We start from the raw sequence: 27,256 nt of genomic DNA on the forward strand, positions 1-27,256 counted from the left end.
GCTTACCCAAAGTCCGCCTAAGGCAGAGCTACTGAGACGTGTCCCATATGTGCTATGGACACTGAGGTTTGGGGCCTTGGCCTGTGGGCAGTAGGTGGGGGCCCAGGTCCTCCATGCTGGGAGTCTGAAGGCCACACTTAGCCCGGAGAAGTAACGTGTGTTTCCTCAGCCTTCAGGTCGCTTTGGCTCAGCTTTGGCCGTGCTGGACTTCAACCAGGATGGGCTGCCTGACCTGGCTGTGGGCGCTCCCTCTGTGGGCTCGGGGCAGCTCACCTACAATGTAAGACTGGGAGGAAGGCAGAGGTGGAGAGGGGGGCTGGGGGATGGAGCAGTGTGCCTGGCAAGAAGGTAACAGGAGCTGAGAGGGAGCATGCTCTGGGGAGGGGCTGGGTCAGGTCCCTTGCCACACACAGCCATGGCTACAGACTGGGAGACAGGGATAAAAATGGCCTTTTTTTTTTTTTTTTTTTTTTTTTCCTGCTTTGGGGGCTCTTTAAAGTATCATAGAAGTGAAGATTTAAAAGAAACATAGCTAGGCATGATGATACAAGCCAGTAATCCCTGCCAGGAGGCTAAAGCAGAAAGACTACCATGAGTTCAAGGCCAGCGTGGCCTACATAGTGAGTTCTAGGCCAGTATGGAATAAATACATAGCAAAACCTTGTGTTAAACGAACAGCAATGGTAAAGGCCAGGTTCTAGACTGTGTTTCTGGGACTAGCAAGACCTCTCTGTTTTGCTGTATTTTAGGATTTAGGGTTCTCGGTACCATGAAAGCATTATGGTTTGTTACTCTTGTCTAGGGCTCTGTGTATGTCTACTATGGTTCCCAGCAAGGGAGGCTGGCTTCTTCCCCTAACATCACCATCTCCTGCAAGGTATGTTTCTGCCTTGTGTCTGGGCCATACTCAGCTGCTGCCCCGTGGCCTCTGGGGCTGATGGATTGTGCTTTCCTCCTAAGGACACCTACTGTAACTTGGGCTGGACCCTCTTGGCAACAGATGCAGACGGAGACGGCCAGCATGACCTGGTGATCGGCTCACCTTTCGCACCAGGTGGAGGGAAGCAGAGAGGGATTGTGGCCGCCTTTTATTCACACCCCAGACGGAATGACAAAGGTAGATGCTGGTGGGGGGGGGGGGAAGGGACAGAGATCACAGCTTGACTGTGGCTGCCTTGACATCTCTTGCATGTGGGCCTGTGTGCTATCATGTCACTCGCTAACAGAAGGGCTCTCATGCTAACAGAGGTCGTGGCAAAAGATAGGGAGAGAAATACCACTGAGGGCAGGTGAGATGGCTCAGTGGGTAAGTGGCTTGTGGCAAAAGATGGGGAGAGAAATACCACTGAGGGCAGGTGAGATGGCTCAGTGGGTAAGTGGCTTCCTGCCTATGGCTGACAACCTGAGTTCAGTCTCTGTAACCCATATGGTAGATGAAGACAACTGGCTCCTGAAACGATGTTCTTTGACCTCCACATGTATGTCATGGCATGTGGGCACACACACACACACACACCACAAGTAAATGTTTAATAAATAATAATCACCGAGTAAACAACAGGTCACCTGGTTTCTTGATCCTCATACAAAGGGACAAGAGGTTATTCTCACAGCTTCAAAGAGTGGCTGAGGATCAGAGCCATTCCAGTTGCTCCAAGTGCCCTGAGAAGGCTTTTCTAAGTAGTATCTTACCCCTTGGAAATGGGCTCCTGAAACACACTTCTTGTCTGAAGTGTGACATCTACGAATAATGCTGGGGTCCTGGGATCCATATATAACAAACAAGGTCTGCAAAAGCTCAGATGGGACCTGGTTCTCATATGCTCATAAACAGGACCCATCCCTTCTATTCCAGGTTCTCCCTCAGAAGAGGAATAGGTGCTACCCATTCAGTCATATAGAGGGTTTGTTTTTAAGACAGGGTCTCATACTACCAGGCTAACCTCAAACTGCAGGTAGCCTAGGACACCAGCCAAAGAGTTCATGACCTTGAACTCTTGATCCTTCCACCTCCACAACCTAAACTCTGCCATTATAGACGTATGCCACCATGCCTACAACACACCTTTCTTTGTTCCTTTCATGTTCATTTGCTGGGACTGGGTTTCATTGGTTGATGTTTGACTGGCTGGCTGATGGAGACTGGTGTTCTTTAGAATCACTGACTTTGGAGGAAGCTGACTGGAAGGTGAACGGGGAGGAGGACTTCTCGTGGTTTGGATACTCCCTTCATGGGGTCAAAGTGTTAAACAGAAGCCTGCTGCTGATTGGGAGCCCGACCTGGAAGAATGACAGCAGGTCAGTGTTGACATCGCCATCTGAGGAGCAATGCACACAGGGGCAGGTGCCAGATATTGGGACCTCACTAAGTGTGAGGTATGAAAAAGGGGTTGAACGGTTATTGCCCTTAGAAGGAACCACTCCGGAGAGAGGCTGCAGACTTTCATCTGAGAAGCTGCATTGGCTTGCAAGAACTGCCACAATGAATTCCTCAGCCAAGAAATTTAAACACAGAAATATTTCATTTTACTGTTCCAGAAGCTGGAAGTCCCAGATCAAAGTGTGGACAAGGTTTTGCCCCTTATATACAGCCATCTTTGTTATAGTCATTCTTGCAAGACACAGCACTCTTCAAAGGAAATAAGAAATAGATTATTCTTTTTGAAAACCTTTGTATACAGGGCCCTCAGAGGCCAGAAGAGGGTGTTAGATTCCCCTGGAACTGGAGTTACAGCCAGTTGTGAGTCACCATGCAGGTGCTGGGAATCAAACCCCAATCCTATGGAAGAGTAACTTAACAACTCTTAATAACTGAATCATCTCTTCCAGCCCCCAAAATAGAATATGACTGACTGGGGCACAGGGAAACAAATTTAAGTTGTTCAAATAACAGGTTCCAATGTAGAAATAGTTTCATGAAATTGCCTTAGTTACAGAACAAAAGAAAGTAAGAAACCAAAGCATTTTTTTTTTCCAAATAAGTTCCAAACAACAGGTAGGTTACAGAAGCTGAAGGACTCGCTGCTAGCTTCAGAGGCTTTCTGAAGATGTTTAGCCTGTGAGTTGCTGGGAGATAGTTGCCTGTGGCTTTCAAAGGGTTTTATTTTTTTAATTTTTTTTTATAATGATGACATTGCTATCAGTCAGAATGCCTTTTTTAAAAGATTTATTTATTTATCATTATATGTAAGTATACTGTAGCTGTCTTCAGATGAACCAGAAGAGGGAGTCAGATCTCATTACGGGTGGTTGTGAGCCACCATGTGGTTGCTGGGATTTGAACTCAGGATCTTTGGTAAAGCAGTCAGTGCTCTTACCCACTGAGCCATCTCACTAGCCTCCAAAGGGTTTTAACTAAGAGTCACAGAGATGCTAGGTCAAATATAGAGATGGGCAGCTATTAAAGAAAGCTGGAGGCCACTTGGCTCTGGATCTAAGGCATTACAGCAATCAGGAAGCAAGCTAGTCGTTTGGCCATGTAGAGACTAACTGGAGTGGTTTCCCTGACCTTCACCCCGGGAATACCACACCCCTCTGGTTTGTCAGTGTACTAATCTGTTCATAGAAGGACTAAGTCCTATTTGATTAGGGTTCTCCCCAGTGTTCTGCTTTTCACTCATTGACCCTTTTAAAGACATCACCTCCAGCACAGTCCGATTCTGAAGTCCTGCCAGTCAGGATTTGCCCTAGGACACCAGCAGTGAGGTGGCCCGTGAGTGTGACCCAACCACTGCTAGTAGGCATCTCTGCTTTTGCTGCAGAGAGGAGGTGGAGGGTTGATATGAGACCTGGGAGCTTCCATGTTAGTGAGATTAACTTCATAGTAGCCAATGCCTGCAGTCTAGGATCCCAGGACACAGCCCAAGGGTCTGCGTAGTAGGGTGAGGCTCCTTTCCTGGACACTGAACCCCTCAGGGACCAGCATCCTGCATCTGCCACTAACCATTGTGCTCTCCCCAGGACAGCACGCTCAAGCCACAAAAAGAACCAAGAGAAAAAGAGCCTGGGAAAGGTGTATGGCTACTTTCTCCCAAGCCGCCAGAGCACCGTCACTATCTCGGGAGATAAGGTACCGCGGCCTCCCTTTCCAGGACGGCGCGCTGTTGTGAGCTAACCAAGCTCAATAACAACCAATTGTTCTTTGCAGGCGATGGGAAAGCTGGGTACCTCCCTGTCCAGTGGTTATGTGAGGGTGAATGGGACCCTAACCCAAGTCCTGCTGGTTGGAGCCCCTACTCATGGTAGGTCACCCACATCCCATGAGGCTCTCTGACCATATTGCCTTGACAGAAAGTCATGGGAACTTGCCAGGCACAAGTGGGCTTAAGTGCTTCCTGTTTAAAAGTCATGAATAGCAAGTTGTGTATTTAACCTCTCTGAATTTGTATATCATCATTTACAAAATGGCTATAGTATCCATACTTCAAAAGTTGTTGAAATGATGCATGAAATTGAGTTTAAAGCTCCCACACTACTGACCCCAGAGCTAGAGAAGAGCTGTTTTGTTTTGTTTTGTTTTACTTCTGTTTTTGTTATTGAGACACTATTTATTTAGCCCAGGCTCACCAGAAACTTGGAATTGACTCTGCTGGTCTTCACTCCTGCAGGCCAAGCAGAGGCAGGAGGATCAGAGCGGTCCAAGGCCAGCCTCTGCTACATAGTGAGCTTGAGAGTACCCTGGGCTACATGAGACTGTCTCAACAAACACACCCGAAAAATTATGGGATAGACAGGTGATTCAGTTCTAGCATTCATGTCATGTGGCTCACAATTGCCTGTAACTCCAACTCCAGGGGGTTCAGTGCCACCTTCTGGCTCCTGTGGGTACTTGCTCATGTACATAAGATACGCATGCACAGAATAAATATTTAAAAAGCTTAACTCATATTTTTTTAAAAAAATAAATTATTTTTATTATTTTTTAAAATTTTAGTTTTAAGGTAGTCAAGTCCTTTAATAATGCTGGCCACTTGAAGTGTGTGGGGGTTGGGAAGACGGGCTAGAAGACCTACCAGCAACTTCCTCATGCACGTTTCTTTCTTAACTAGAAAATGTATTCACGTCTTATTGTAAGCGTGTTCTATGTCAAATATTCTTCAAAAACCACGGTTGTTCTTACATATAGCGCGTTTTCTCACTTGTACCTGCCACTGTCCTTGGAGGGAAACAGTCGGCAGGGAAATGCTTTGACATTGTTCTAGAGCAGGGGCTGAGCCTTAGGCACAGAACCCAGACCTGGGGAAATTACAGAGGGCTACTTTTCTGATACGATGGGTACTTCCGGGAGATTCCCAGACAAGAGGAGCCAGTGTTCCCTGACTCCCTCCCTGCATAGTGCCACACTATTTCCCAGAGTGATTGCTTCCTGCAAGCGGGGAAGAGATTTGAATAGTGAGCCTGTATCTGGCAAAGCTTTGGCTGCGTGGTCACTGCACTGTTGGGGACAGGACAGTGTGAGAACAAGCTGCACAATAAAGTGCACATGCCTGGGGTACAAATGGGACGCTGGTGGGATCCTACTGTCACTCTTACGCTGCTAAGAGGCCCTGTGGCTTGTTTCAGATGACGTGTCTAAAATGGCATTCCTAACCATGACCCTGCACCAGGGTGGAGCCACTCGGATGTACGAGCTAGACCCCGGGAAGACACAGCCTGCTCTGCTCAGCACCTTCAGTGGAGACCGACGCTTTTCTCGATTTGGTAGTGTTCTACATCTGACTGACCTGGATGATGATGGCTTAGGTAAGGCTGGGAATGGTCACTTTAGCTAAAGTTAGCTCCCTTCATACTCAATGGACTTGTGTCCCAGCTAGATGGACTAGCTTCTGCCTCCTCATTAATAGTCCAGTGGTCCAAGAGACATTTTTTTTTTTTTAAAGACATCACCTTACTTAATTCAGGTTTGCTTTTAACCCCTCGTGCAGCCAAGGCTGATTTTTCAATTATTGATCTTCCTGCCTTTATTTCCCAAGCGGTGGCACTACACGTGTCTGCCGTGTAGTGCCTGGGTTCAAGGGCTTCTATAGACCTGAACTTAGATGCACACAAACAAGCTGCATTTCCTGACTTAGTGGGAGCATCACCAGGTCCGTTATTGATGGATGACAAAGTAGGAAACAAAGGCCTTTAACTGACTTTGGAGGCAACCGTGGCAGACTGAAGGGCATGTTGATTACCTGTGGGAGGTAGGCTCAGCATCCAGAGGTGGAGGAAGGAAGGCTGAGCGAAGTCTAATGCTTCTTTCCACTTTTTGTTAACAGATGAAATCATCATGGCTGCCCCCCTGAGGATAACAGATGTCACTTCTGGACTGCTGGGGGGAGAAGATGGAAGGGTGTACATTTATAATGGCATGTATACCACCCTAGGTGATGTGACAGCCAAATGCAAGTCCTGGATGACTCCATGTCCAGAGGAGAAGGTAAGGGAGGCCTGCGGAGTCCGTGATGGGCAAGGTCTAGTCTAGCTAGTCATGTCAGGGGTTGCTGCACAGCTGCCCGTGGGCTTACAGCTGTGCTGGCTGCCTCTAGAGTTGGTCCTTGTTCACAGCTGGTCATGGCCTGAGGAAGTGCTCTGGGCAGGGGGCTAAAGGAGATCCTGGACACACTGGAATTTCACTAAAAACTGCAGCCTTTTGGGGGCGGTATTGCTCCTTTACTCCTTTCTCTGATGCGTTTCCTTATGTCTCCAAGCATTTAGCTTGGCTATTATTATTTGTTATTATTATTATTTATTATCTTTCTTAAATTTAAAAATTAATGTGTAGTGGCACATGCCTTTGACCCCAGCATCCAGAACACAGAGGCATTTGGGTCTCTGTGAGTTTGAGGCCGGCCTGGTCGACATAGTAAGTTCTCTGCCAGGGCTACAAAGTGGGACCTTATCTCAAAAACAAACAAAAATGATTTTTTAAATGACAAAATGAAAGCTTAGTGTAAAAAAAATGTAGAAAATACAGAATCATAAAGAGGAGCATTAAAATTCACCTACTTAGAATTCTACAGAGCCTTCCTCCGTTAGCCAGAGTGCATATTCTTCTAGTATTTTCTACAATTTGAAGTGTTAGTGTTGTGGGGGTTTTGGGGAGGAGGCAGGGTCTTGCTATGTAGTCCTGTTCGGCCTGGAACTTGCGGTAGTCTCCCTGCTTCTGCCTCACTGGTGCAGGGATCCCAGGCCAGCAGTACCATGTCCTACTTAGTGTGCACACAATAAAGCACTGTGTGGAGCTGAATCCACATCAAAGCTATGAAGCTACATTGAGCCGATGACAAAGAGCCTGAAGGACAGAGGACCTCTGTTCAAGACACACTGCAGACGGCAGCCAAGGACCTGCGCTAAGACAGCTTTCTAACACTTGTTAGCCAATAGGATCACAACATGCGTGTTTTGTTCACAAACTTCCCACTTCTACCTCCCAAGTGCTAGGTTTGAATCAAACAGTATGCAAGTTAAGCATCCCCAGTCTAAAATCTGAAATGCTGCGAAAGCAAAGCTTCTTAAGATCTGACATGATACTGCAATGGAAACTCTACAGTAGGGGACTGTCTCATGCACAAAGTCACTAGCATACTGTACAGAACTGTCAGCCTATGGCCTGACTGATGTATCTCCTGTTTAGTCTCAGGCCCACCCTCTGGACATGTATCCCACTATGTATCTGTAGATACTTCACAACCAGAAAGATCCCAAATCCAAACTTCTGGACCCAGTCATTCTGGATGAGGAGTATTCCATTGTTGGGCCAGTGAGGTGGCTCAGTGTCTAAAGGAGCTTGCTGCCAAGCTGGAGGGCCTATGACCCAGATGGTAGGAGAGAAACTACTCTCAAGTTGCCCTCTGACCTCCACATACATGTCTTGGCACATATGCATGCACACACAACCCAAGTAAAATAAGCAGAAGATGTAAAGAGGAAAACCAAAAAAGATAGCAGCCTAGATTTTACGGAGAAGTACACACTGTTGTAGAGGGATGTAGATGTGGTGGTAGTGGCTGTAACTCTGTCACCCCAAAGGTAGAAGCAGGAGGACTAGGAATTCAAGGACAGCCTTGACTATATAGTGAGTTTGTGGCCAGCCTGGATTACATTAGATCCTGCTAAGAAGGGGTCTGGAGGGTGTTCTCTCTCTTAACTCTTTTGTCTTGTTATGAACCCACTTAACTGACTTTCCAGGAGTGGCGACCACTAGTCATTGTGGCTGATTCTATTATAAACCACAGGGGAAACATTCCCGTGTAAATGATTTCTTACAACAGATTAGGTTTTAGGATCTAGGCTTCTATAAATGGGATTTCTAGGTTAAAGGGCATCTTTGGAAGAATCTGGAAACATTGAAATATGAGCATGGAGCTGTCAGACTGGCTCAAAGCTCTGCCTGAGTAGTAATGATGTAACCATGCTAAAGGTCTCCCCACTGCTCTTTTCTCCAGGCACAGTATGTACTAATTTCTCCAGAGGTAAGTACCCGAACGTCTGACACCCCCACCCCAGCCCCTTGTACTTATGTCAACTGCTGAACAAACCACGGTGTGTGTGTTTTACAGGCAAGTTCAAGGTTTGGGAGCTCGCTCGTGTCTGTGCGGTCTAAGGCGAGGGTGAGTACAGGGCCTGCGCTTTGACATCACATCTGATAATCTCTTCTTAGTTTAGAAAAGAGGAACTTAACCCCACTACTTTTTAAGTGTGAGACCCTCCCACCTCCCCACTGCCACTCTACAGCAGGGCTTAGCAGGGTATAGCCTGTGGGCCAACTATATTTGACTTTTTAAAAATGGCCATCATATTTTAAATAGCAGAAAGCATTTGCTGACATGAGATTTTTATGATTTGGGATGTCAGGGTCCATGACGCAAGTGTGTTTATATGCGGTGCTGAGGACATGCTCTTATTCCTGCCCTGGCTCTGGCTGTACACACTGCACCACAGCTTCTGAGACTGGTTCTCACATAGCCTCAGACATCACCTGGCCCTTTATGACATTTGCAGATCACTGCAATGACAATGTCCAGACTACCGATATGTTAAAAAAATGTTTATTTGTGTGTGTTACAAGTATGTTCACGTGCCACAAGGAGCAGGGGAGAGCTTTGGTTCTCTCTTCCCACCAGAGACTGAACTCAGGCTGTCAGGCTGGGCAGCAACCTGATAGGTGACATTCTGGGTGCCTGGCCAGTCTTTAAATGTGTCTAGACCAATGGTCCTCAACCTTCCTAATGCTGCAATCCTCTAATACAGTTCCTCATGTTGTGGTGACCCCTCAACCATAAAGTTATGGTTGTTTATACTTCGTAAATTTAAGTTTGCTACTGTTATGAATTGTAATGTAAACATCTGTATTTTCTGATGGTCTTAGGCAACCCCTGTGAAAGGGTCATTCGATCCCCAAAGACATCACAACCCACGGGTTGAGAACTATTGGTCTAGACAGACATGTACGCCATGGCTGCACTCTGATGTACTTTTATTTCCTTTCAAATCAGTACTTCCCAATAGTTACACAGTACTTTATTTTTTGGACATCCCATAATTCAGTTAAGTTACACTCTATGTTATTTCCCCCCCCCTTTTTTTTTACTATTGCAGATAGTGCTGTAGTGAACATTCTTGCACCTGTAATTTTTCCATAATTATGCAATAATCCTTGTAGGCAAGAAACACAGCAGTGGGACTCCCAAAGGATCCATACATTTAATATTGCATTTCAATATAGATTTAAGAAGCTTACCTTAATACATACTACTACAGAGCCAGGTGTGGTAACTCGTGCCTGTAATCCCAGCACTTGGGAATCTGAGGTAGAAGTCTAAGGCCAGTCTGGGACGCAAGAGTTCCAAGTTAACTTGAGTTAGAGTGACACCCTGTGTCAAGACAAAGGAAACCACACTATCCCATGAAAGCATTTGTTCATCTCGGGACTGGTATTTAGGACTGTGCTAGGCTATTCACAAAGGCAGGACGCCGACTGCTCATGAAGACACACATAGGTCTGGGAGACTGGCAAAGGACGAACAGCTGAGGGGCGGCTTGAGCAGGAGGCCTAAGTGTGGGAGGTCCCATGCTGGTGAAGACAGCAATCAGGTAAAGGCTTGGGAGGTGCTTGGCAGACTCACCGTGAAGCTGCCCTCTGGTGGCTAACAATCCTCACGGACAGACAACCAAAGTTCAGCAAGTTCAGGGTTAGCTACTAGAAACAGCAGTTATTAAGCTTATGGAAGGATTCTCTAAAGGACACACTTGGCTCTTACTTACAATTTTATGCATTTTCAAAAAAATTAGACATTGTCAAGAACACTGACAAGGGTGGCGGCAATCAAGGTCATCTGAAAAGACTTGCAGTTAACTCTGGTCCGTGCAACTCCATAAGTTAGCCTTCTTAAACTGCAGTTCACAGTGTCACTTTCCCAGCTCCCAGCTGAGACAGGGAATTAAAGCTCAGTGGCCTGAGGTAGGACTCTCAAGACAGGATTCCTTCCTGGGACACACGAGCTGGTGGAACTGGCAGCCTGGAGATGTGGTAAGGAACACTGCCACTGTCTCTGTGCTTGAGCCTGCCCATGCCAGCTGGTGAGCCGCAGCAGGAATTAACCCTGCTTCACTGGACAGTGGAGAGGACAGAACAGCGAGACATGGCCTAGTCTCCTACATACAGCTTAGACGAAAGGATAAAATGCAGCTAAGGCTTTTAAGGTACAATGACCCAGGCATACAGTGGGTGTCTATGCAGAACTTATGGTTCTTGAGAGGGCTCCTGAGATGGTTAGACCAGGGAGATGGCAAGTGCCAGGAAGGTTAACTCTAGGGGAGAAGCATGGTTTGACCAGGAAATAGAAAGGAGACTTAAAATATAGCCAGAGTAAAAGCACACTTAGTAAGTTAGTAATTACATAAATAAGGGAAGAGAAGAAATGACCATTTTGCCAATTGAAAAGATTATTTTCTCATGTTAACTGACCCTGGGGATTATTAGGAGATGCCAGCAAGGGCCCCACATGGTAAGGGCACAATACATTGCTAACATTATCATCATTTTGCAATTGTTAATGTTAAAATGCAACCAACAAGATAAATGCCACAGTCTGCTGTCTAAAGTGTCACAAGCCAGCATAATCAGCTACACTTTGCTTACCAACAAAGATCTCAAATAACTTTTGCAGTTTCTAAAAGTCAAATTTAACTGTTGTGAAGATTTGCCATTACTAAAATATTTCACAACCCGCAGCAGACTTTGGAGGGAATTCTGAAAGTGAGCTTGAAAACATCTCAGGCAGCAGGGATGCTGTGTGAACGTAGCCTGTGCAAGTCCCCATCACTCCAGATGTGGTCACATGCACTGCTGTCAGGTTCCGGGGTCAACTTGCACAACAGTGGTTTTTGTTACTTAACAGGTCTGAGAAAGTGGCATCTGAACAAAGGGAGAGAGACACAAGTTGTGGCTGTGGGGTGTGGCCAGCATTGCTTTTCTGTGCACCTCATAGCACAGTATGTCGTCTACTTCATGGTGGGAATGTCACTAGTGCTGTCTGTATTTGTCATCTACAGAACCAAGTGGTTGTTGCTGCTGGAAGAAGTTCTTGGGGAGCCCGGCTCTCTGGGGCACTTCACGTCTACAGCCTCAGCTCAGACTGAAGACGTCACTCTCCTATTCAGCCCCTCTCTTGAGCCAAGTCATCTCCAGGATGGACAAAGTAGTCTTCCAGTGGAGTTTTGGTGAAACCCGATAGAGGTGGGGTTCCTGGGACAGCCAGGCTACCTGGAAATATGGTCAGCTATGTGTGGACCCTATTTGCTAGGGAGCAGCAGGCTTTGAGGTCAAGTCCCTTCTAAAGCTCTTTTGAATCCCGAGCTTGTTGCCTGTGCCTGGGACTTTATCAACCCACCTCCTTTCCTGTGGGAATACCTGTCTCTCTTGCCTAGAAAGGGTGTAGTTAGCTCTTAACACTCTCCATAATTGCTCCTATAAAAGTCCTTGGTAGTGGTGGCTGGTCCTATTTGGACCTTAAATGTACCCCAAATCTCCTATGTTGAAGGCTTGGTCCTTAGCTTAAAGAAGGTAGCAACTCTGGAACAGGACTTTGTTGAAGAGAGTTATGCTATTGGGGTGTATCAGGACCCTAAGTCCTTCATCTCTCTGCTGCCACCACATACCGCTTCTTTCCCAGCCCCAAATCAATAGGGCCAAGCACCCTGGAGCTGACATGGCTGAAAACTGTGAGCCAAAATAAACATTTCCTCTTTTTAAGCTGTTTATCTTGGGTATTTTGTCATATGGATGGACAATGTACAGTGAAAACACAGTGGGAGGAAGAGAGAGGGGTGTGGGGAAGGGGCCACACTGGTCCCTCCTCACTGCAGATTTCTGTGCTCACATTTTATACAGTGGAGGGCGAGTACAGATACTAAAGTTTGATGAGCTGTCTAATGCTTCCCATAAATCTGCGGAGCTGGCTGTTTTGACAGGTGGTGAGTCTCACCACTGTGGTTTTAAATCTTACAGAGTGGTGGGGCTTTGCTGTGCTAGACTGCTAGCTGCATCAACAGAGCAGAAAGGTATGGTATGGCCTGAGCCCAGGGTGACCATAAGGAACCAGCATGGGACTCAGTGCGAAGTGGGCTTTGCTTCACTTGTTCTTGGGCTGTAGGGTGGCTTCTGTGTGCTAGCCCCACAGTATGGCTTTGGGAGAAATTTGCCAGCACGAATGCCTGCAAACACTGACTAGCTGGTTCTGGGTCAGCCAACGGATACCGTCCCTTCTGATCCTAGGAACAGTACCAAATGGTGAGGGAAAAGGTGACAGTGACAGTGACAGGTCCCACTCAGAGAGAGATCCCTATGCAGAATGAGGAAGAGACCAAGAGGAATCAACTCCACTGAGATGGCTCACAGGGGAGGAGGAGGGACAGGACAGACACAATACCCTAGAAGGGGAGGAAGGCACAGCCCCCGCTCCAGACCAGCTGCTGAGTGTGCACTCTATAGTCCCTAAGGCACAGCAGGAAGCACAGAGGGACATTTGGTTTAATTAGTGGTTCAACCTATCTAAAGAGCATAGCCGGCAGAGGGGTCATTGTTTTGGTACAGGGAGAGCAAATCAGCAAATGTACACGGCAAGGCTAGCCCCGGGGCCTCGTGCACAGCAGACAGGGGCTCCCCCAACCCCTGCAGATGCTCTAGACACAAAATGCCAGTGATTTTGCTCTGTAATGGATGGACAAGAGCCTGTCTAAACATGGCTACAGTTGGCCATAGTATTTGTCTTTTGCTCAATGTCTGAGCATAGCATGTAACAGTCATCAGGTAAAGAAAGCTTAAAGCTTACAAACATCTAAACATCTTCAAGTTGACAGGATACTTAATATACCGACTCCTCTGTGAGAAAGAAAATGATACACCCACTTTTGAAGATCAACCTAAAGAATATAGAAAATCCTGGTACAAAGAAAACAGTAGCTGTCTGTACATTATCCTCAACAGGTGGATTAAAACCTCCTTCCTTCAAGCACTAACTGGTTCTAAGAATCAGCCCCACAATGCTTAAGTGAGTCAGATGGTTCTAAGCTAAAACAGCTTTCTGATACACTTCATGATCTTTACCTCAAGACACCAACAGACATTTACATAATGGTTTTCTATCTTTCTCTAAACATTTTCAAGGCTTCAAGATGGTAATTGCTTTTTGCCTTGTTGTCCCAGACTATAAAGTTGAAATGATAGCTCTGGAGCAGAGCTCAGGTCTCTAGACCCCGTCACAGTCCTTCCATTAGAAAACCTCTTTGGCCACTACTGAGGTTATCACACTAAAGTTCAAACGCAGCTTCACTGCAGCCATTCCAAGAAGTGAAGCTGAGTACAGATCTGGATCCCAATGCACAGCAGCAGCCAGTGTGAGCTGTTTATCCCATTCCACAGTCTGCTGTCAGGAATCACTTCATGGGATGGCCTCTGCTCTGCCCTCATTGGCTCAGAGGCTCTGAACCCAAGGACAGAAAGTGTCACACCTCTTTGCTCACACTCGATGTTTGCTCAATCATAAAACTCAGTATTTTACATTTTACATTAAGGAGCACTTTCACTCAAAAACTCCACCTGACCAACCCCCTTTAAAAGTTTACAAACTGCCAGTTCCATCCTTTTATGTGAAGCAATAAGAGGGACATGACTAATCAAGACATTTACTTTATTTAAGTTCATAACCTAACACTACAAGGAAAAATGGGATTCCATCCTATCTGAGCTGGGATCAGATGGATTTCAATGCTTCACGGATCTCAGCTGAGTGAAACCTAGGCCTTCACAGTGTAAGTGCTCTTGTGTGTGCTGAAGAGGGGTGTGAAATCTGGGCCTCATCAAAGACAATCCTGGGTGCTGTCTAAGGGTTCAGCTGCTACAGTTTTCATAGTCAAATTCCAGCATCTCGCCCAGAGGCCTGAAGAGGCCTCTTGTGGCTGGGACACCAGGCCAGCTCAGCTGCCCTACATCAGCTTCTCACAGCCCCACACGGGAGGGGAGCTTACTCATTCATAACCTTCGGTTTTGTATTGTAGTAACATTTTTTACTTCCATTGCTAATCCTTATGTACCCACTAATCCTTGTGGGACACTATTTGGATAATCAGATGCCCAGTGTCTGGGATGGGAACACTTCTTCATTATTCCTACCCTGTACTCTAAGAGTTGCTCTGGCCTTACTACAGTTTTACAAGTGCACTACTTTGGGAAGCTCACTTTTTGGTTATTGTAATGTTCTAGCACACAAAGTATGAAACCTCCTGAGAACACACAAGGTCAGGCTGAATGGTTATTAGAATGACAGCTTTCAAACTTACAGGTATGAGCGATCTGACTCTTCTCACAGCTTTGCTCGTGCTGGGCGAGCGAGGGAGCACTCTTCAATGAGCAGCACTCCCAGCCCTACTTCAGATGGTGTTTTGAGACAGAGTCTTACAGTCCAGGTGGGCCTGGAACTCACTCTATAACCTTCACTGGCCTAGAACATACTCTGTAGTCCAGGCTGGCCTCAAACTCCTCATAACCTTCCTGCTGCAGCCTCTCAAGGACTGGAAGCACACAGCTGGTGGACCAACCGAGTCCTGCTCTGCCATTTACTTTAAATGAGAGCTTCTGACTGGGAAGATACCGCTTCCACAGTTCTTACATTAGCTACACTCTTGTTTGACAAGCCCATCTGCTAACTTTTGAGAGGTAGGCAAACACATTAGCTGGCTTTACACATTTTCTCTTAGGGAGGGGTAGCATGACAATCTCTTAAATCAGGCAATGATCAAAACAGCTATAAGTTGTAAGAGAATAAATAAACACTTTCTTTAAACCTAACTCAAAAAAAAAAATAGTAACAATCTTAATTGGAATCCGAGGATGTTGACATTAAATCATACCTCCTTTTCATCATCTTATATAGAAAAGAGAGCAAATACCTGGTAGTACGGTTCTATCAAGGAGTTTGCTGCAAGGCTGACAGATCCAACAGCTTTCTTTTCCTGAGTGAGAAACTGACAGGACCGTGACTCCCTGTGCTAGGACCTGAGGCCTAGAAGCTCAGGAACTATGGGCTCTGCTGAGTCCCTGGTCTCTGGCAGCACAAAGCTGTATTCTTTTTTTTTTTTTGGTTTTCTGAGACAGGGTTTCTCTGTGTAACCCCAGCTGTCCTGGAACTCACTCTGTACAGGCTGGCCTTGAACTCAGAAATCCTCCTTCCTCTGCTTCCCCAAGTGCTTAGAGGCATGTGCCACCACAGCCCGGCCTTGTACTCTTCTTGATATGTATAATGGCACTGAATCTAGATAAGTCTATCTCACAATAAATTAATCTATACTTTAAAAAGCCCATAAAAACAGTATTCAAAAGTTGGTAGGACACAGATTTTGGCCTTTTACAAAGAAACCTCTTCTTTGTCTCAAAGAATTCTGAAGATGTGACCAAGTTTAGTACTGTGAATGCCACAGTATTTTTCATCAGACATAATTTAAACATCAGTTGTCCTTTTTTTCCCCCAGAAAGTGGTAATAGCTTCAGAAGTATAAAAGCTTTGTCTGCCAGGCTGCTGCTAGCGGCTTGCCAGGATAGTCCTGCTTGTTCCAAGTCCTTCTGGCCTGAGGCTGTTTTTCACGTCCATCCTTCTGTCTGCCAGAAGGGTCTTTTTAGGTAAGGAGGCCATCTAAATAAAGCAGGAAAGGAATTTCAGTTTGTGTATTTCCTGATAAGGGAAGATGATGCAGGTCAGCGCCTGTGCACGTCCTCCAGCAGTGCTGACTCCACGTACAAGGGAGGGAAGGAGGGGCAGCCCCCACACTCACAAGAGCACTACAGCTAGTGCATTTCAGTTCAGCTACGGGAAAGCCCTGCCGAGTGCCGAGCCTCTGTCTCAATGTGTGATTCCTGCCAGTGTTCTACAGAAACCAAGTCATTTCCAACTGATTCACTGTGTTGGACACTGCTAAGCATCTCACCTCACTTAAAAGTCTCCATCCTCTGAAGCACTTAATGTGGACTGGAGTAACAAACAGAAGGGCAAGTAAGGAGAACTTGCACAGGGTTACAAAGGCTGCCTGACTATAGGCCCAGCATTGCAGAGAACCCAGCAGTGCTGCTATGAGCCCCACGTCCATACCATAGGGGGCACAGGAGCCTCCAGCTGTCTTCCAAGGAACGAAAGCAACCTCCTCCAGATGAGGCCACTTCCCATAAACATAATTCCTGTAATCAGCCAAAACACACGATGGTCCTGAAAGAAAGAGTTTATTCCAGTCACAAAAGGTCAGGCTCCTCACAGACAAACTCCCTGTCATTGGAAGAGCTCTCCATAAAAAAACAGCTAGGAACAAGGCCTGCAGTAAAGACCAAAGACTACAGCCAGGACAGGGTTACTCCTTAGTCTCCTCACAACTGGGTTCTTCTGCACCTAGGACTGTGCATAGTGCAACTATCAGAAAATGTTGTAAAGGCAAGGCTTTGCTTTGCAGCCCAGGCTGGCCCTGAATTACTAGGCCCCAGAGATCCTACTAAAGAGCTGGATCTGCAGGTGTGTGCCACTACACCTGGATGAGAAAAGGAATTCATCTTTGGGTTGAAATACTTTTATTTTATAGATCTGCAACGTAAGTATCTTGAGGCTCTATTTTCTCATCTACAAAGCAGGGGAAATATGTCTATTTTAAAGAGTTGTGGTAACTAAATCAAACAAGTCCTATATATGTAAACTCCCAGGTATGGAGCTGGACACATACAACTAATAAAATCCCTCAATACCACTGCCTCACAGTGTAGCTGTGTTAGCTTCTCCTGTGTACTTACATGTTCTAGGAAATAACTCAGGGCCAACAATAACTGCCTGACTTCTAAGTGAGTGACAGACCACGTTTATATGATATCTTCATTGTCAGATTGACTAGATTTGGAATCACTCAGGAGTCAAATTCTGGGAGGGTCTTTCCAGAGAGGGAGAGCCACTTGCTTCCTGACTGTGGACACGTGACCAGATGCCTCCTGCTCTGCCACCTTGCCTTCCCCCGCAATTACGGATTGCCACTCCTTTAAACTGTGAGCCAAAATGAACCTTTTGCTCCTGTGTTGCCTTTGCCGGTATTTTGTCACAGCACTGAGAAAGGGATCGAATATACTTCAAACAGATCTTATCATCTAAACATTATAAAATAAAATCCTGTGAGTTATTTAAAGAGTTGCATTCTTACCTCTTCAAGGGAAGATTCCAAATTCATGCCAAAAGCAACTCCCATTAGTCCGAAGAGTGACAGGGAGAAGGTTCCCATGGTCAGCTGGAGGTTTAACCTCATCATCACGTTGCGATGGCTGGAGAGAAAACAACCCACTCAGACCAGCACACCCCCAAATCCTGCAACACCAAGTGAAGGCCTACGGGGTCACTCTTCACCTTCAAAAGGGACTCCTGTGAAGGTTAATACTGTAACTTCACAAGGTTTGGAATCACCATAGAAACAAGCCTCCCAACTGAGGTGGGAAGACCCACCCTTGCCGAGAGTGGCACCACTCCCTAGCTGGGGACCGGGATAGCATTCAAAGGAAAGTGAGCTGAGCACAGCAGCACTCACCTCACTGCTTCCTGTCTAGGACACATGACCAGCTACTTCAAGTTTCCCTCACACTGTGAGTCCAAATAAACCATGCATTCCTTCAGTGCTTTAGCTGGGCCTAGTAAAGCCCACTATGGAGTAGTCCCAGATGTGATGGTGTGACTTCTTCCAAACAATATTTTTAAAAAGTGCTTTGTTCCTAACCGCAGTGCTTACCACCTCTGTAGGCATCCTTACCTGTCTAGGTTGATGAAGATAATGCTCTGTGAATCGTCAATTAGGACCCGGAGCTCCCGCGTCTCATTGGAGAGGTCCTCAGCTAAGCGGTAGTAGTTTTCCAGCAGCAGCTCCATCTCCTCTGCGTGGTCAATCCCAGTGCTGCTCTTCTCACTTCAATACAGTCAACAGTCGTCAAACCCGACACTGTGCAACATATACCAATCCCCAACTTCAGCCACCAGGGAGCGAACTAACCTTGTCTCGTCTGTTGTCTAGCCTTGTCTCACCCGTTGTGACTGCGTCCCATTTGTGAGAAGCTTTGTCAACTAATCCTAAGCATAATGCACTCAGCTCTACTCAGCTGAGTTCAAATCACTGTGTCCATGCCCTCAATCCAAAAGACTCATGTAATCACATCATTAGTGACTGGAAAATACCAATGTGAATACTGATGACAAAGTGCAAACCCTCAGCCACTATGGAGCACAAGAGAACCCAGATTAAGTTGAAAAGAGCATTTTCTGGGGCTGGAAGATGTCTCAGTGGTTAAGGTTAAGGCTCTTCCAGATAACCTGGGTTTGATTTCTAGCACTCACATGGTGGCTCATAACCATCTGTAATCTGAGAATCTCCAATTCTCAGAGATCTGATGCCCACTTTTGGCATCTGTAGGCACGAAACATACAAGTGGTACATAGACATACACGTAGGCAAAACACCTATACATTAAAAAAAGCATCTCCCTTTGAATACAATTAAGTGCAGCAGTAGCTGATTTCATCCTCCCTGGATGAGTGAACCGAGGACCTCATTGCTGATATCTGCTTCCCTGAACACATCCCATTAACAGTGTCTAGTTCTAGCCTGTGTGGATACCACAGCTCTGACTGTGGTCTGAGATGGTGATGCACTCTAAGGCATCACCTTTCCTGCAGGATAGATTTGGTAAAAGAAAATTGCATTGAGCCTTGTTGCCTCTACTCTGTCATGTTTGTATGAATTAAATGTTGGGAAGAGAGGGCTATTTTGTCTTGGGGGAATTAAAAAAAGAGAATGTACTTGTTACTGTTTATGGTGTGTGAGTGACGTGGGAGTCAGAGGACAGTGAGCGGTTGTACCCTCCTTTCCCTTTTACATGGACTCCAGGGGTCCAGCTCAGGTTGGCATGCTTGCGCAGCACTCTCACCTGCTGAGCCACCTCACCAGCCCCTTTCCTTGCCTTTTAGCTAATGAAGAGCATGAGCACTTACGACTGCACTCTGTCCAAGACTGCATTTCTCTACAAGTGTTGGGGCTCACTACTGGAGGAGGAGACTGAAGTGCCCAGTGACTTTTAAATGCATCGTCTAGTATTATACATCAGACAGTGAGCTTCATACTCTGTGTTCAGACCTGCTTTCAGCAGTTTCTAAAAAACCCAAATGATTTCTAGGTTTATAGATCATAAAAAGTGTGTAAGCTATGTGTTTACAACAGACAAGGCTTATGGAATCAGCTCATCCCCTTCTTCCCATGCAACTGTTGCCTTTTGCTTCTTAGGGAACTTATTTCGTTGTGCGTATGTTGCTTAGTGATCCATTCCCTGGGGATAGCTGCGATATGTTTATGTTCTTTGCAGCCCCGCAGCTGGAATGCAATGTGCACTCAATGCAGGCTCACTGAGCTGGGACATGTGCAACACACAGTGTCTAAAGATGAAAACACCTATTCTTTATCTATAAGGATACAGGGTCACCTGAAGGAAGAAACAACAAGGCTCCACTTACAATACGTGGGGGTCGCTCCACTTGGTTAGACAGAGTTCTTCCAGCACCTCCTCCTCATCCAAGAGCTCCAAAATCGACTCTTTGAAAATTTTAATGTCTGTTTCTAACTCAGAGAGACTGTAAGGATAGTTACATAGCAGAGATCAGCAGCATAAGTGTGCATCACTTCACTCTAAGTGATCCACCTATCAGTGTACATGGTAACAAACATTTCACTAATAATGAAAATTAACCATTCCCGAACCCAAATAAATTAGTAAAATTATACAACTCTATCTACAGCTTTGGTGGCTTTCAAGGTTACGCATTCTAGAGATTTAAGGCTAAGGTAAGCCACGTGGGCATCATACTTAGCTAAGGACTCTGAGATCACTCAGGTCAAAGGATGGCTGAAAGGTACACCAAGGAGGTTTATAGGAGGTAGGTTACAGGTAGTGGTTTGTAATCTTGCTTGTAAGAGCCATGCAGGACGGGGATGGCAGACCATTCGGTTTTTTATGTATAGTTCTGAAGGGTGAACAAGGGCCTCGTTCATGACAGGCAAAGGCTCTTTTCAGGTTACTTACACCCCCAGCCCTACCTCTCTTTTTGAGAGGGCATCATTCTGTAGCCTAGGCTGGTGTTCAACTCCAGGCAATCCTCCTGCTGTAGACTACTGAGTGCTGGGCTTACATGTGAGGTACCATACCTAGCTTTGCACTATTCTTTTAAAAAATTACTGGCCGGGCAGTGGTGGCGCACGCCTTTAATCCCAGCACTTGGGAGGCAGAGGCAGGCAGATTTCTGAGTTCGAGGCCAGCCTGGTCTACAGAGTGAGTTCCAGGACAGCCAGGGCTATACAGAGAAACCCTGTCTCGAAAAACCAAAAAAAAAAAAAAAAAAAAAAAAAAAAAAAAAAAAAAAAAAAATTACTTATATTTATGTGTCTGTGTGTGCCTACTGAGGCCAGAGTGTTGGCTTCTTGGAGCTGGAGTTACAGGTGCTTGTGGGCCACCTGATATGGGTGCTGGGAATGGAACTCAGGTCCTCTAAAAGAGCATTCTAACCACTGAACCATCTCTCCAGCCTAGGGCTTAGATTATTTTTTTTTATTTTATTTTATTTAATTATTTTATGTGTATGAGTATACTGTAGCTGTACAGATGGCCAAGAGCCATCATGTGTGTGGCTGCTGGGAATTGAACTCAGGACCTCTGCCGCCCACTCGCTCCGGTGTAATTTGCTGCAGCTGTCTTCAGACGCACCAGAAGATGGCATCCGATCTCATTACAGGTGGTTGTGAGCCACCATGTGGTTGTTGAGATCCAAACTCAGGACCTTTGGAAGAGCAGTCAGTGCTCCTACCCGCTGAGCCCAGATTATTCTTAACTGATTAAAATACTCCAACACTGGATTAACAATACAAATAACAACGCCTTTTAAATTTTTAACTGAACATGGAGGCTTAAGGGACAGATGGCTGAGCAGTTCAGATCACTTGCTGTTCTTGCAGAGGATCCAGGTTTGGTTCCTAGCATCCGTAAGATGGTTCCTAATCATCTGTAACTCAGCTCCAGGAGATCTGATGTCTTCTGAACTCAGGCACCAGGCACACACAGGGCACACATTTAAGTATACGCAGGCAAAACAACCATACACATAAAATAAATAAATATTCATTTTAGTTTTAAACTAGGGCCAGTAAGAAGGGTCAAAGGGCTGGAGAGATGGCTAGTGGTTAAGAGCACTGGCTGCTCTTCCAGAGCACCTGAGTTCAATTCCCAGCAACTACATGGTAGCTTACAACCCTCTGTAAAGGGATCCGATGCCCTCTTCTGGTGTGTCTGAAGACAGCAAGTGACAGTGTACTCACATACATAAAATAAAAACACAATCTTTAAAAAAAGATCAGGATGCCTAATGGAAAACATGATGACCTATGTTCAATTCATGGGATTTACATGGTGGAAGGAGGGAACCAGTTCCAACAAGTTTTTCTGACTTCCACACATATACACATATTCTCCCCCAATAAAAATTTAATAAAAACTAATTATATATATTGTTTGCTTGTTTGTTTTGTTTTGTTTTGTCTTTCTGAGCTGGTGAGATGGTTGGCAGGCAAAAGTGCTTAGCACCAAACCTAACCACCTAAGTTAATTTTTAAATAATTTAAATACATATACTCTGAGACTTATACTCTCCAACTTTTCTTGAAAACTTAAGTTAAATGCTGTGGCTATGGCTCAGTGGCTGAGTGCTTACCTGGTGTGTATGAGGCTTAGAGTTCAATCCTCAGCACTGCAAAAAAATATTCAAAACACTGACAGCTAAAATGGGAGAAGTGTGATTGTCAGAGGGATGGCCCAGTGGTTAAGGACACACACTGCTGTCCCAGAGAATCTCAGTTTGGTTCTCAGCACTTAATATGTGACAGGGTATGTGCAAAAGAGGCGGGGGTGAGGTGTGAGAGAGGTGCACCTAACCACTAAGCCAGCTCTCTGACAATCAAACCCTTCCCACTCATGGCAAATTTTAATGTAGCGCTGGGGCCTCATACATGAGGAAGGCACCTACCACTGAGCTAGCCACAGACACAGTGCTTACCTGTTAAATTTTCAATGACCATAAGGAGTACAATTCTCAGAGTATATTTATTTACACTATGATACAAATTGATTAAAACAAAATTATATCCTTGGATAAGTTATGATTTTAGAAAATGAACATGGACCTTAGAGTAGGGGATAAGTGAATCTGGATTTACATCAATGAATTTGCTATCAAAATAAAGATAGCATCAACAACTGAACAGGATGGTAGACAGGCTGTAAACAATGTTTTGTGCAGTATCTTTCTGAACAATATTAGACTGTGTGCTTCTTTTGGTTCAATCTCCCACTGATAACACTTAATAAAAACACTCTTTTTATATAAAAACACTCTTTTTATATAAAAACTAAATCCCAGCACTGAGGGGGTTAAGGCAGGAGACTGCGGCAGTCCAAGCATCACCGAGGCAAGGTCAGACTGGGATATGTAATAAAGCAGGTCTCGTCCTTCCGGGAGTCCCTCTCCCAAAAGAAAACAAAGTACAGCGATGCTGACAGCCTGCTTACAGCGTGGGAAGCTGTTTCCATTCATAAGCAAGAACCGCACTGGTCTCAGCTCAGGTGTGAATTTACGGTAGCATCTCTCTGTAGACATCACTGAAACAGAAGCTGAAGGTATCTGTCTCTAACTGCCAGCTCGCCAAGCCACCCAAATTTACCTTTTGCCGTTATGGAGTAGGACATGCAGTTTGCTTCTGTCCACAGAGGAGTGCTTGGGGTCCACTAATGCATCCAGGGTCTCCAGGATCAGTGGCTGCAGGATGCTTAGTTTCCCCCGAAGGGTGCTGATCTAGATAACAACATGGCCTTTCATAAGAATTAAAACAACCTTTTTAGAACTTAGGATCAGTGAAGCCTCTGATTAAACACAGACATTTTTACTAGCAAAAAAAACCTGATAGCATTTCAGAACATGGCCCCTGCTGGAACACCTATCTATAGATGACTCAAAAGCCACATCTCCTGGGTTAGAAAAGCAACAAGTAATGCTGTCACCAGCTCTGGATTAACTCTCACAATACTCTTCCTCTGTAGACAGCTGCTATGATAGGACTAGGGAATGATTTGTAAAACAAATATCTGATATCCTGGGGACTGTAGAGATAGCTCGGGGGTTAAGAGCATTTCCTGCTCTTCCTAAAGACCAGAATTTGCTTCCAACAGTTCATGCCTGGTAGCTCACAACTGTGTAACTCTGACTCCAGGAGATCTATAGCATACACATTGCTATACAGACATACACAATAGATATAAAATAAATCTGAAATCCCATGTCAAAGCATACATTTCACTAAGCTAAGTTTTCTGTAAACAGCACAGTTCAAAATTGCTATGGACCAGTCTTTCAACAACTGAAACTTGGGCTAGAGACATAGGTCAGGTGGCAGAGAGCTTGCCTAGCATGCATGAAGTCCTGGGTCAGACCCATAGCACTGAATAAACTGGATATATTGTCATGTGCCTCTAATTCCAGGCCTTGGGAGGGGGAGGAAAAATGAAGTGTCACTTGGACTTTAAAAAAACACATTAAATCACTATAGAGTCCAAAGTATGCTTTTTTTAAAGCTAACACAAGCATGGCTGATAATCCACAGGAATGAACTGATAATAGGATAGTGGTTAAGATCAAAATACCTCCACAGCAACTGGCAAATGACACAAGACTAACAGAATTAAGTAGCAGAATTAAGACTATAAATATGACTACATGCTGTTTTAACTCAGAAACACAGACATCGGACTTGGAGCTGTAGCCCAGAATCAGGGTTTGCATCAGCTTGCTACAGACTCTTTTACTCTGTATTAATAGGACCTAGTTCTAGGTTCAGAAGACGAGAGTGGGAAGTTAAGGTAGACCACTGTTTCACTATCCTAAAGTCACCAGCCCTCTGGCAGCAAGGCTGCACTTTGTGTGGCTGGAAGGATAGGATCCTCTCTGGTCCTTGTGAGGTCTTCTGCTCTTACTGTGTCATGGTCCAAGTGGGTTGAGGGGGCTCCCCTTTATTTGAATGCATGACACACCACCTCCAGTAGGTTCTGTGTGACAAGTTCCACAGACTGAGGTGGCTGACCTCAAAAGGGGGAGGCCTCCTGGAACCAGTTGTGGAACTCTTCGCCAGAGAAAAATTATTGAGCTGTAGTTCTCATAGCAATCTATCTGTTTTGTTTTCTCTTATTCCTTTTCTTACTTACATGTTCCTGGTAGCCTAGGCCAAGATCTTAAGCGAGAATAATGGGTAAGAAACCACCCCTTGAGATGGGGTCACTAACACGACATTATCCCCGGGGAAACCAACGCTATATTTTTTAAATCGTTTACAAAACTATTATGATAGATGAAAACTTTCCCAATAATAAAATTTCATATGGCTACACGTGTGACATCGGAGGTGGATTTTGGTATATGGTAAAGAAAGCCTTAATTAGAAAGAATTAAAATAGTTTAAATTTATGCGTTGAATATTTATAAAAAATCAGGCATTACATGTTAAATAATAACTGGCCCTATGGGGCTGGAGAGTAGCTCAGCAGTTGAGAGCATTGACCATAAAGATTTCTTAACCTGCTCCTGAAAACATGCCACTAGCCTTGGAGGATTGCCTTACTGAATACATTCTTTTAGAATTGTTATATTTTGACTTATATTAATAATGATGTTACCTGTTCTATTTGTGATTGTTTAACTGGATACAGTTTCTAAGAGATATTTTTGTGCTTTACTGTGCCAAATGATTTTTGTTGGTATTTGTGATTATTTCACTGGATATAGTTTCCAAGAGATATAATGTTTGGGTTTAAATGTAAAAAATCCCCTGCTTGAGAGTTGCAAAATACACTCAGATTTAAACTGCTTCTGTGTTTCTGTTTGTCACCACCGAATCCTTACCCACCTGGCCTTTAGAACCCACATCCCAGGGACCCCCATACCCAGCTGGGGTGGTCTGTGGCAAATGGATCCCCTGAGGAGATGGCTGGCTTGATACTGTAGTGATCTTTCAGAAAAAAGAGGGGACCCCATGTCACAGGCCAGAACTTTTATACTAGCTGGCTGAGCTCCCTGTTCTCCCCATAGCTGACATCTGTTCCCATACTATGAAGTCCTGAGTCGGCCCGGCCTGTCATGCACCATCTGCACTGTGCTGTTGCTCCTATAACCCCAGCAGAGAGGAAACCATCTCTTCCCTCAAGTAACAAAGCAAGCAGGTAACAGAGAGGGGTACCAGGTTCACTCAGTCTCTCCTGAGCATTTAGGAATCCAGTGACTACTGATTTATGGGGCAGGGGTCATCAGAAGAACTATGGTTCCTGTGAGCATCTCCTTGAGCTCTTTCAAACAGAGGACCATGTGATCAATGTTCACGTGTGAGCACTTGTATTATACAGTTTAACTTGAAGAATGAAGCAAAAGGTACTTAGAGATCAACATACATCCTAACTTAAGGTCTCTTGAATACTCATCCCATGATATGGCTGGTTCTTGAGAGTGCAGAGAGGTGTGGTTTTACACACCTGTAAGCTCAGCACCTAGAGAGTGAAGCAGGTGGACCACCTTAATTCAAGGCCGGTGTGGTATATATACAGCAGGATCCCAATCCAACAAACAAAAAAGTAAAAAAAACATAGATGCATATAAAAGGGAGCCAATTAGAAATGTACTTCCTCAGAAAATGATTGTCTGTCCTTGGAGGAGCCTTCCAAGTGATTCTAATGTGGCTGGAGAGATCGGCTTTGAAATAATCAATACTAACTTGCCTTTGAAGGGACTCTGGCCATGCTCTGTCTCGAGGCTCTGGCAGACCTTACCCTTTTCTTCCATTCCCTCTGCTTTGCTAAAAGCTGTTGGATTACAACCCTAAAGCTAGGCACCAAGGCCCACTCCCTTACTTTGCCACTACCAAGGTCCAGCAATCAAAAGTCCCCTTTGGCTCACCTAATTAACATGCCCAATTAAAATTAAACACCTCATCCTTACATGGGGTTTCCCCTTTTACCTTTAAAAATACTGCCATTTTTCTAAGTGCCGTGCATGTCTCCTCTCTATCCACAGGCAGTCCTTGGTCCTCCTCCTGTACAAATATTCCTCCTTGTCCCTTTCCCTCCCTCCTCCCCTGCCTCTACCTCCCGTCTTTGTCTCTTATTCCCTGTCTTCTGAACCTCTGGGGCAAATAAATCTCCTTTGTGCTGAGAATGTGGTCTTGGGGTTCTGAGCAGATGTTTTCCTAACAGTCTTCACACTCCAGCCATCTGAAACTAAACCAAACTCCGGACAATACAGATCAGGCTTACCCAATACTGCAGGAGTGCTTCAATAGCTCTGAACTCAAACGGTAATGGGTATGTGACGAGCTGACCTTCTCCGGCCAGCTGTGATGGCAATTCCCGGAAGAGCCAGTGCTCCAAGTTTAAATTCCGATAATCTAGTATCAGAAGACACTCTGGAGTTATCACAGCCTTCAAATACTAGAAAAGCAAGAGAAAGAATGCATATGTACACACACATATATACACACTCATACAGATTCAAGTTATTAGGCTGGAGGAAAAAAGCAAATTCACAAAAATGAGTTCATTTTACGAATTTTGGACTAAAACTAAACCAAATCAATGCTCATT

At 45.1% G+C, this 27,256-nt stretch overlaps 2 protein-coding genes across 4 annotated transcripts in view; one reads left to right on the forward strand and one right to left on the reverse strand.

Annotated features, from left to right (window-relative positions):
• Gpld1 (glycosylphosphatidylinositol specific phospholipase D1) overlaps window positions 1-11,669 on the forward strand; it is a 47,807-nt gene extending 36,138 nt beyond the window's left edge. For all 3 annotated transcript variants that reach the window (XM_031358125.1, XM_031358124.1, XM_031358126.1), the window contains exons 16-26: window positions 170-280; window positions 803-877; window positions 961-1,117; window positions 2,157-2,298; window positions 3,961-4,069; window positions 4,148-4,241; window positions 5,563-5,742; window positions 6,261-6,421; window positions 8,430-8,456; window positions 8,544-8,594; window positions 11,539-11,669. In XM_031358125.1, the coding sequence (XP_031213985.1) occupies window positions 170-280; window positions 803-877; window positions 961-1,117; window positions 2,157-2,298; window positions 3,961-4,069; window positions 4,148-4,241; window positions 5,563-5,742; window positions 6,261-6,421; window positions 8,430-8,456; window positions 8,544-8,594; window positions 11,539-11,625 (1,194 nt within the window). In that variant the 3' untranslated portion in view covers window positions 11,626-11,669. The remainder of the gene's footprint in view (window positions 1-169; window positions 281-802; window positions 878-960; window positions 1,118-2,156; window positions 2,299-3,960; window positions 4,070-4,147; window positions 4,242-5,562; window positions 5,743-6,260; window positions 6,422-8,429; window positions 8,457-8,543; window positions 8,595-11,538) is intronic.
• The window catches only part of Mrs2 (magnesium transporter MRS2), a 28,356-nt gene continuing 10,116 nt past the window's right edge, over window positions 9,017-27,256 (reverse strand). Inside the window, exons 5-11 of the mRNA XM_031358127.1 lie at window positions 26,930-27,103; window positions 23,302-23,432; window positions 20,052-20,168; window positions 18,304-18,456; window positions 17,707-17,824; window positions 16,626-16,739; window positions 9,017-16,172 (exon numbers count right to left, since the gene is read on the reverse strand). Coding sequence (XP_031213987.1) covers window positions 16,062-16,172; window positions 16,626-16,739; window positions 17,707-17,824; window positions 18,304-18,456; window positions 20,052-20,168; window positions 23,302-23,432; window positions 26,930-27,103 — 918 coding nt within the window. The 3' untranslated portion in view covers window positions 9,017-16,061. The remainder of the gene's footprint in view (window positions 16,173-16,625; window positions 16,740-17,706; window positions 17,825-18,303; window positions 18,457-20,051; window positions 20,169-23,301; window positions 23,433-26,929; window positions 27,104-27,256) is intronic.

This window comes from Mastomys coucha, unplaced genomic scaffold (genome assembly GCF_008632895.1).
Source record: "Mastomys coucha isolate ucsf_1 unplaced genomic scaffold, UCSF_Mcou_1 pScaffold7, whole genome shotgun sequence".
Taxonomy (NCBI): Eukaryota; Metazoa; Chordata; class Mammalia; order Rodentia; family Muridae; genus Mastomys; species Mastomys coucha.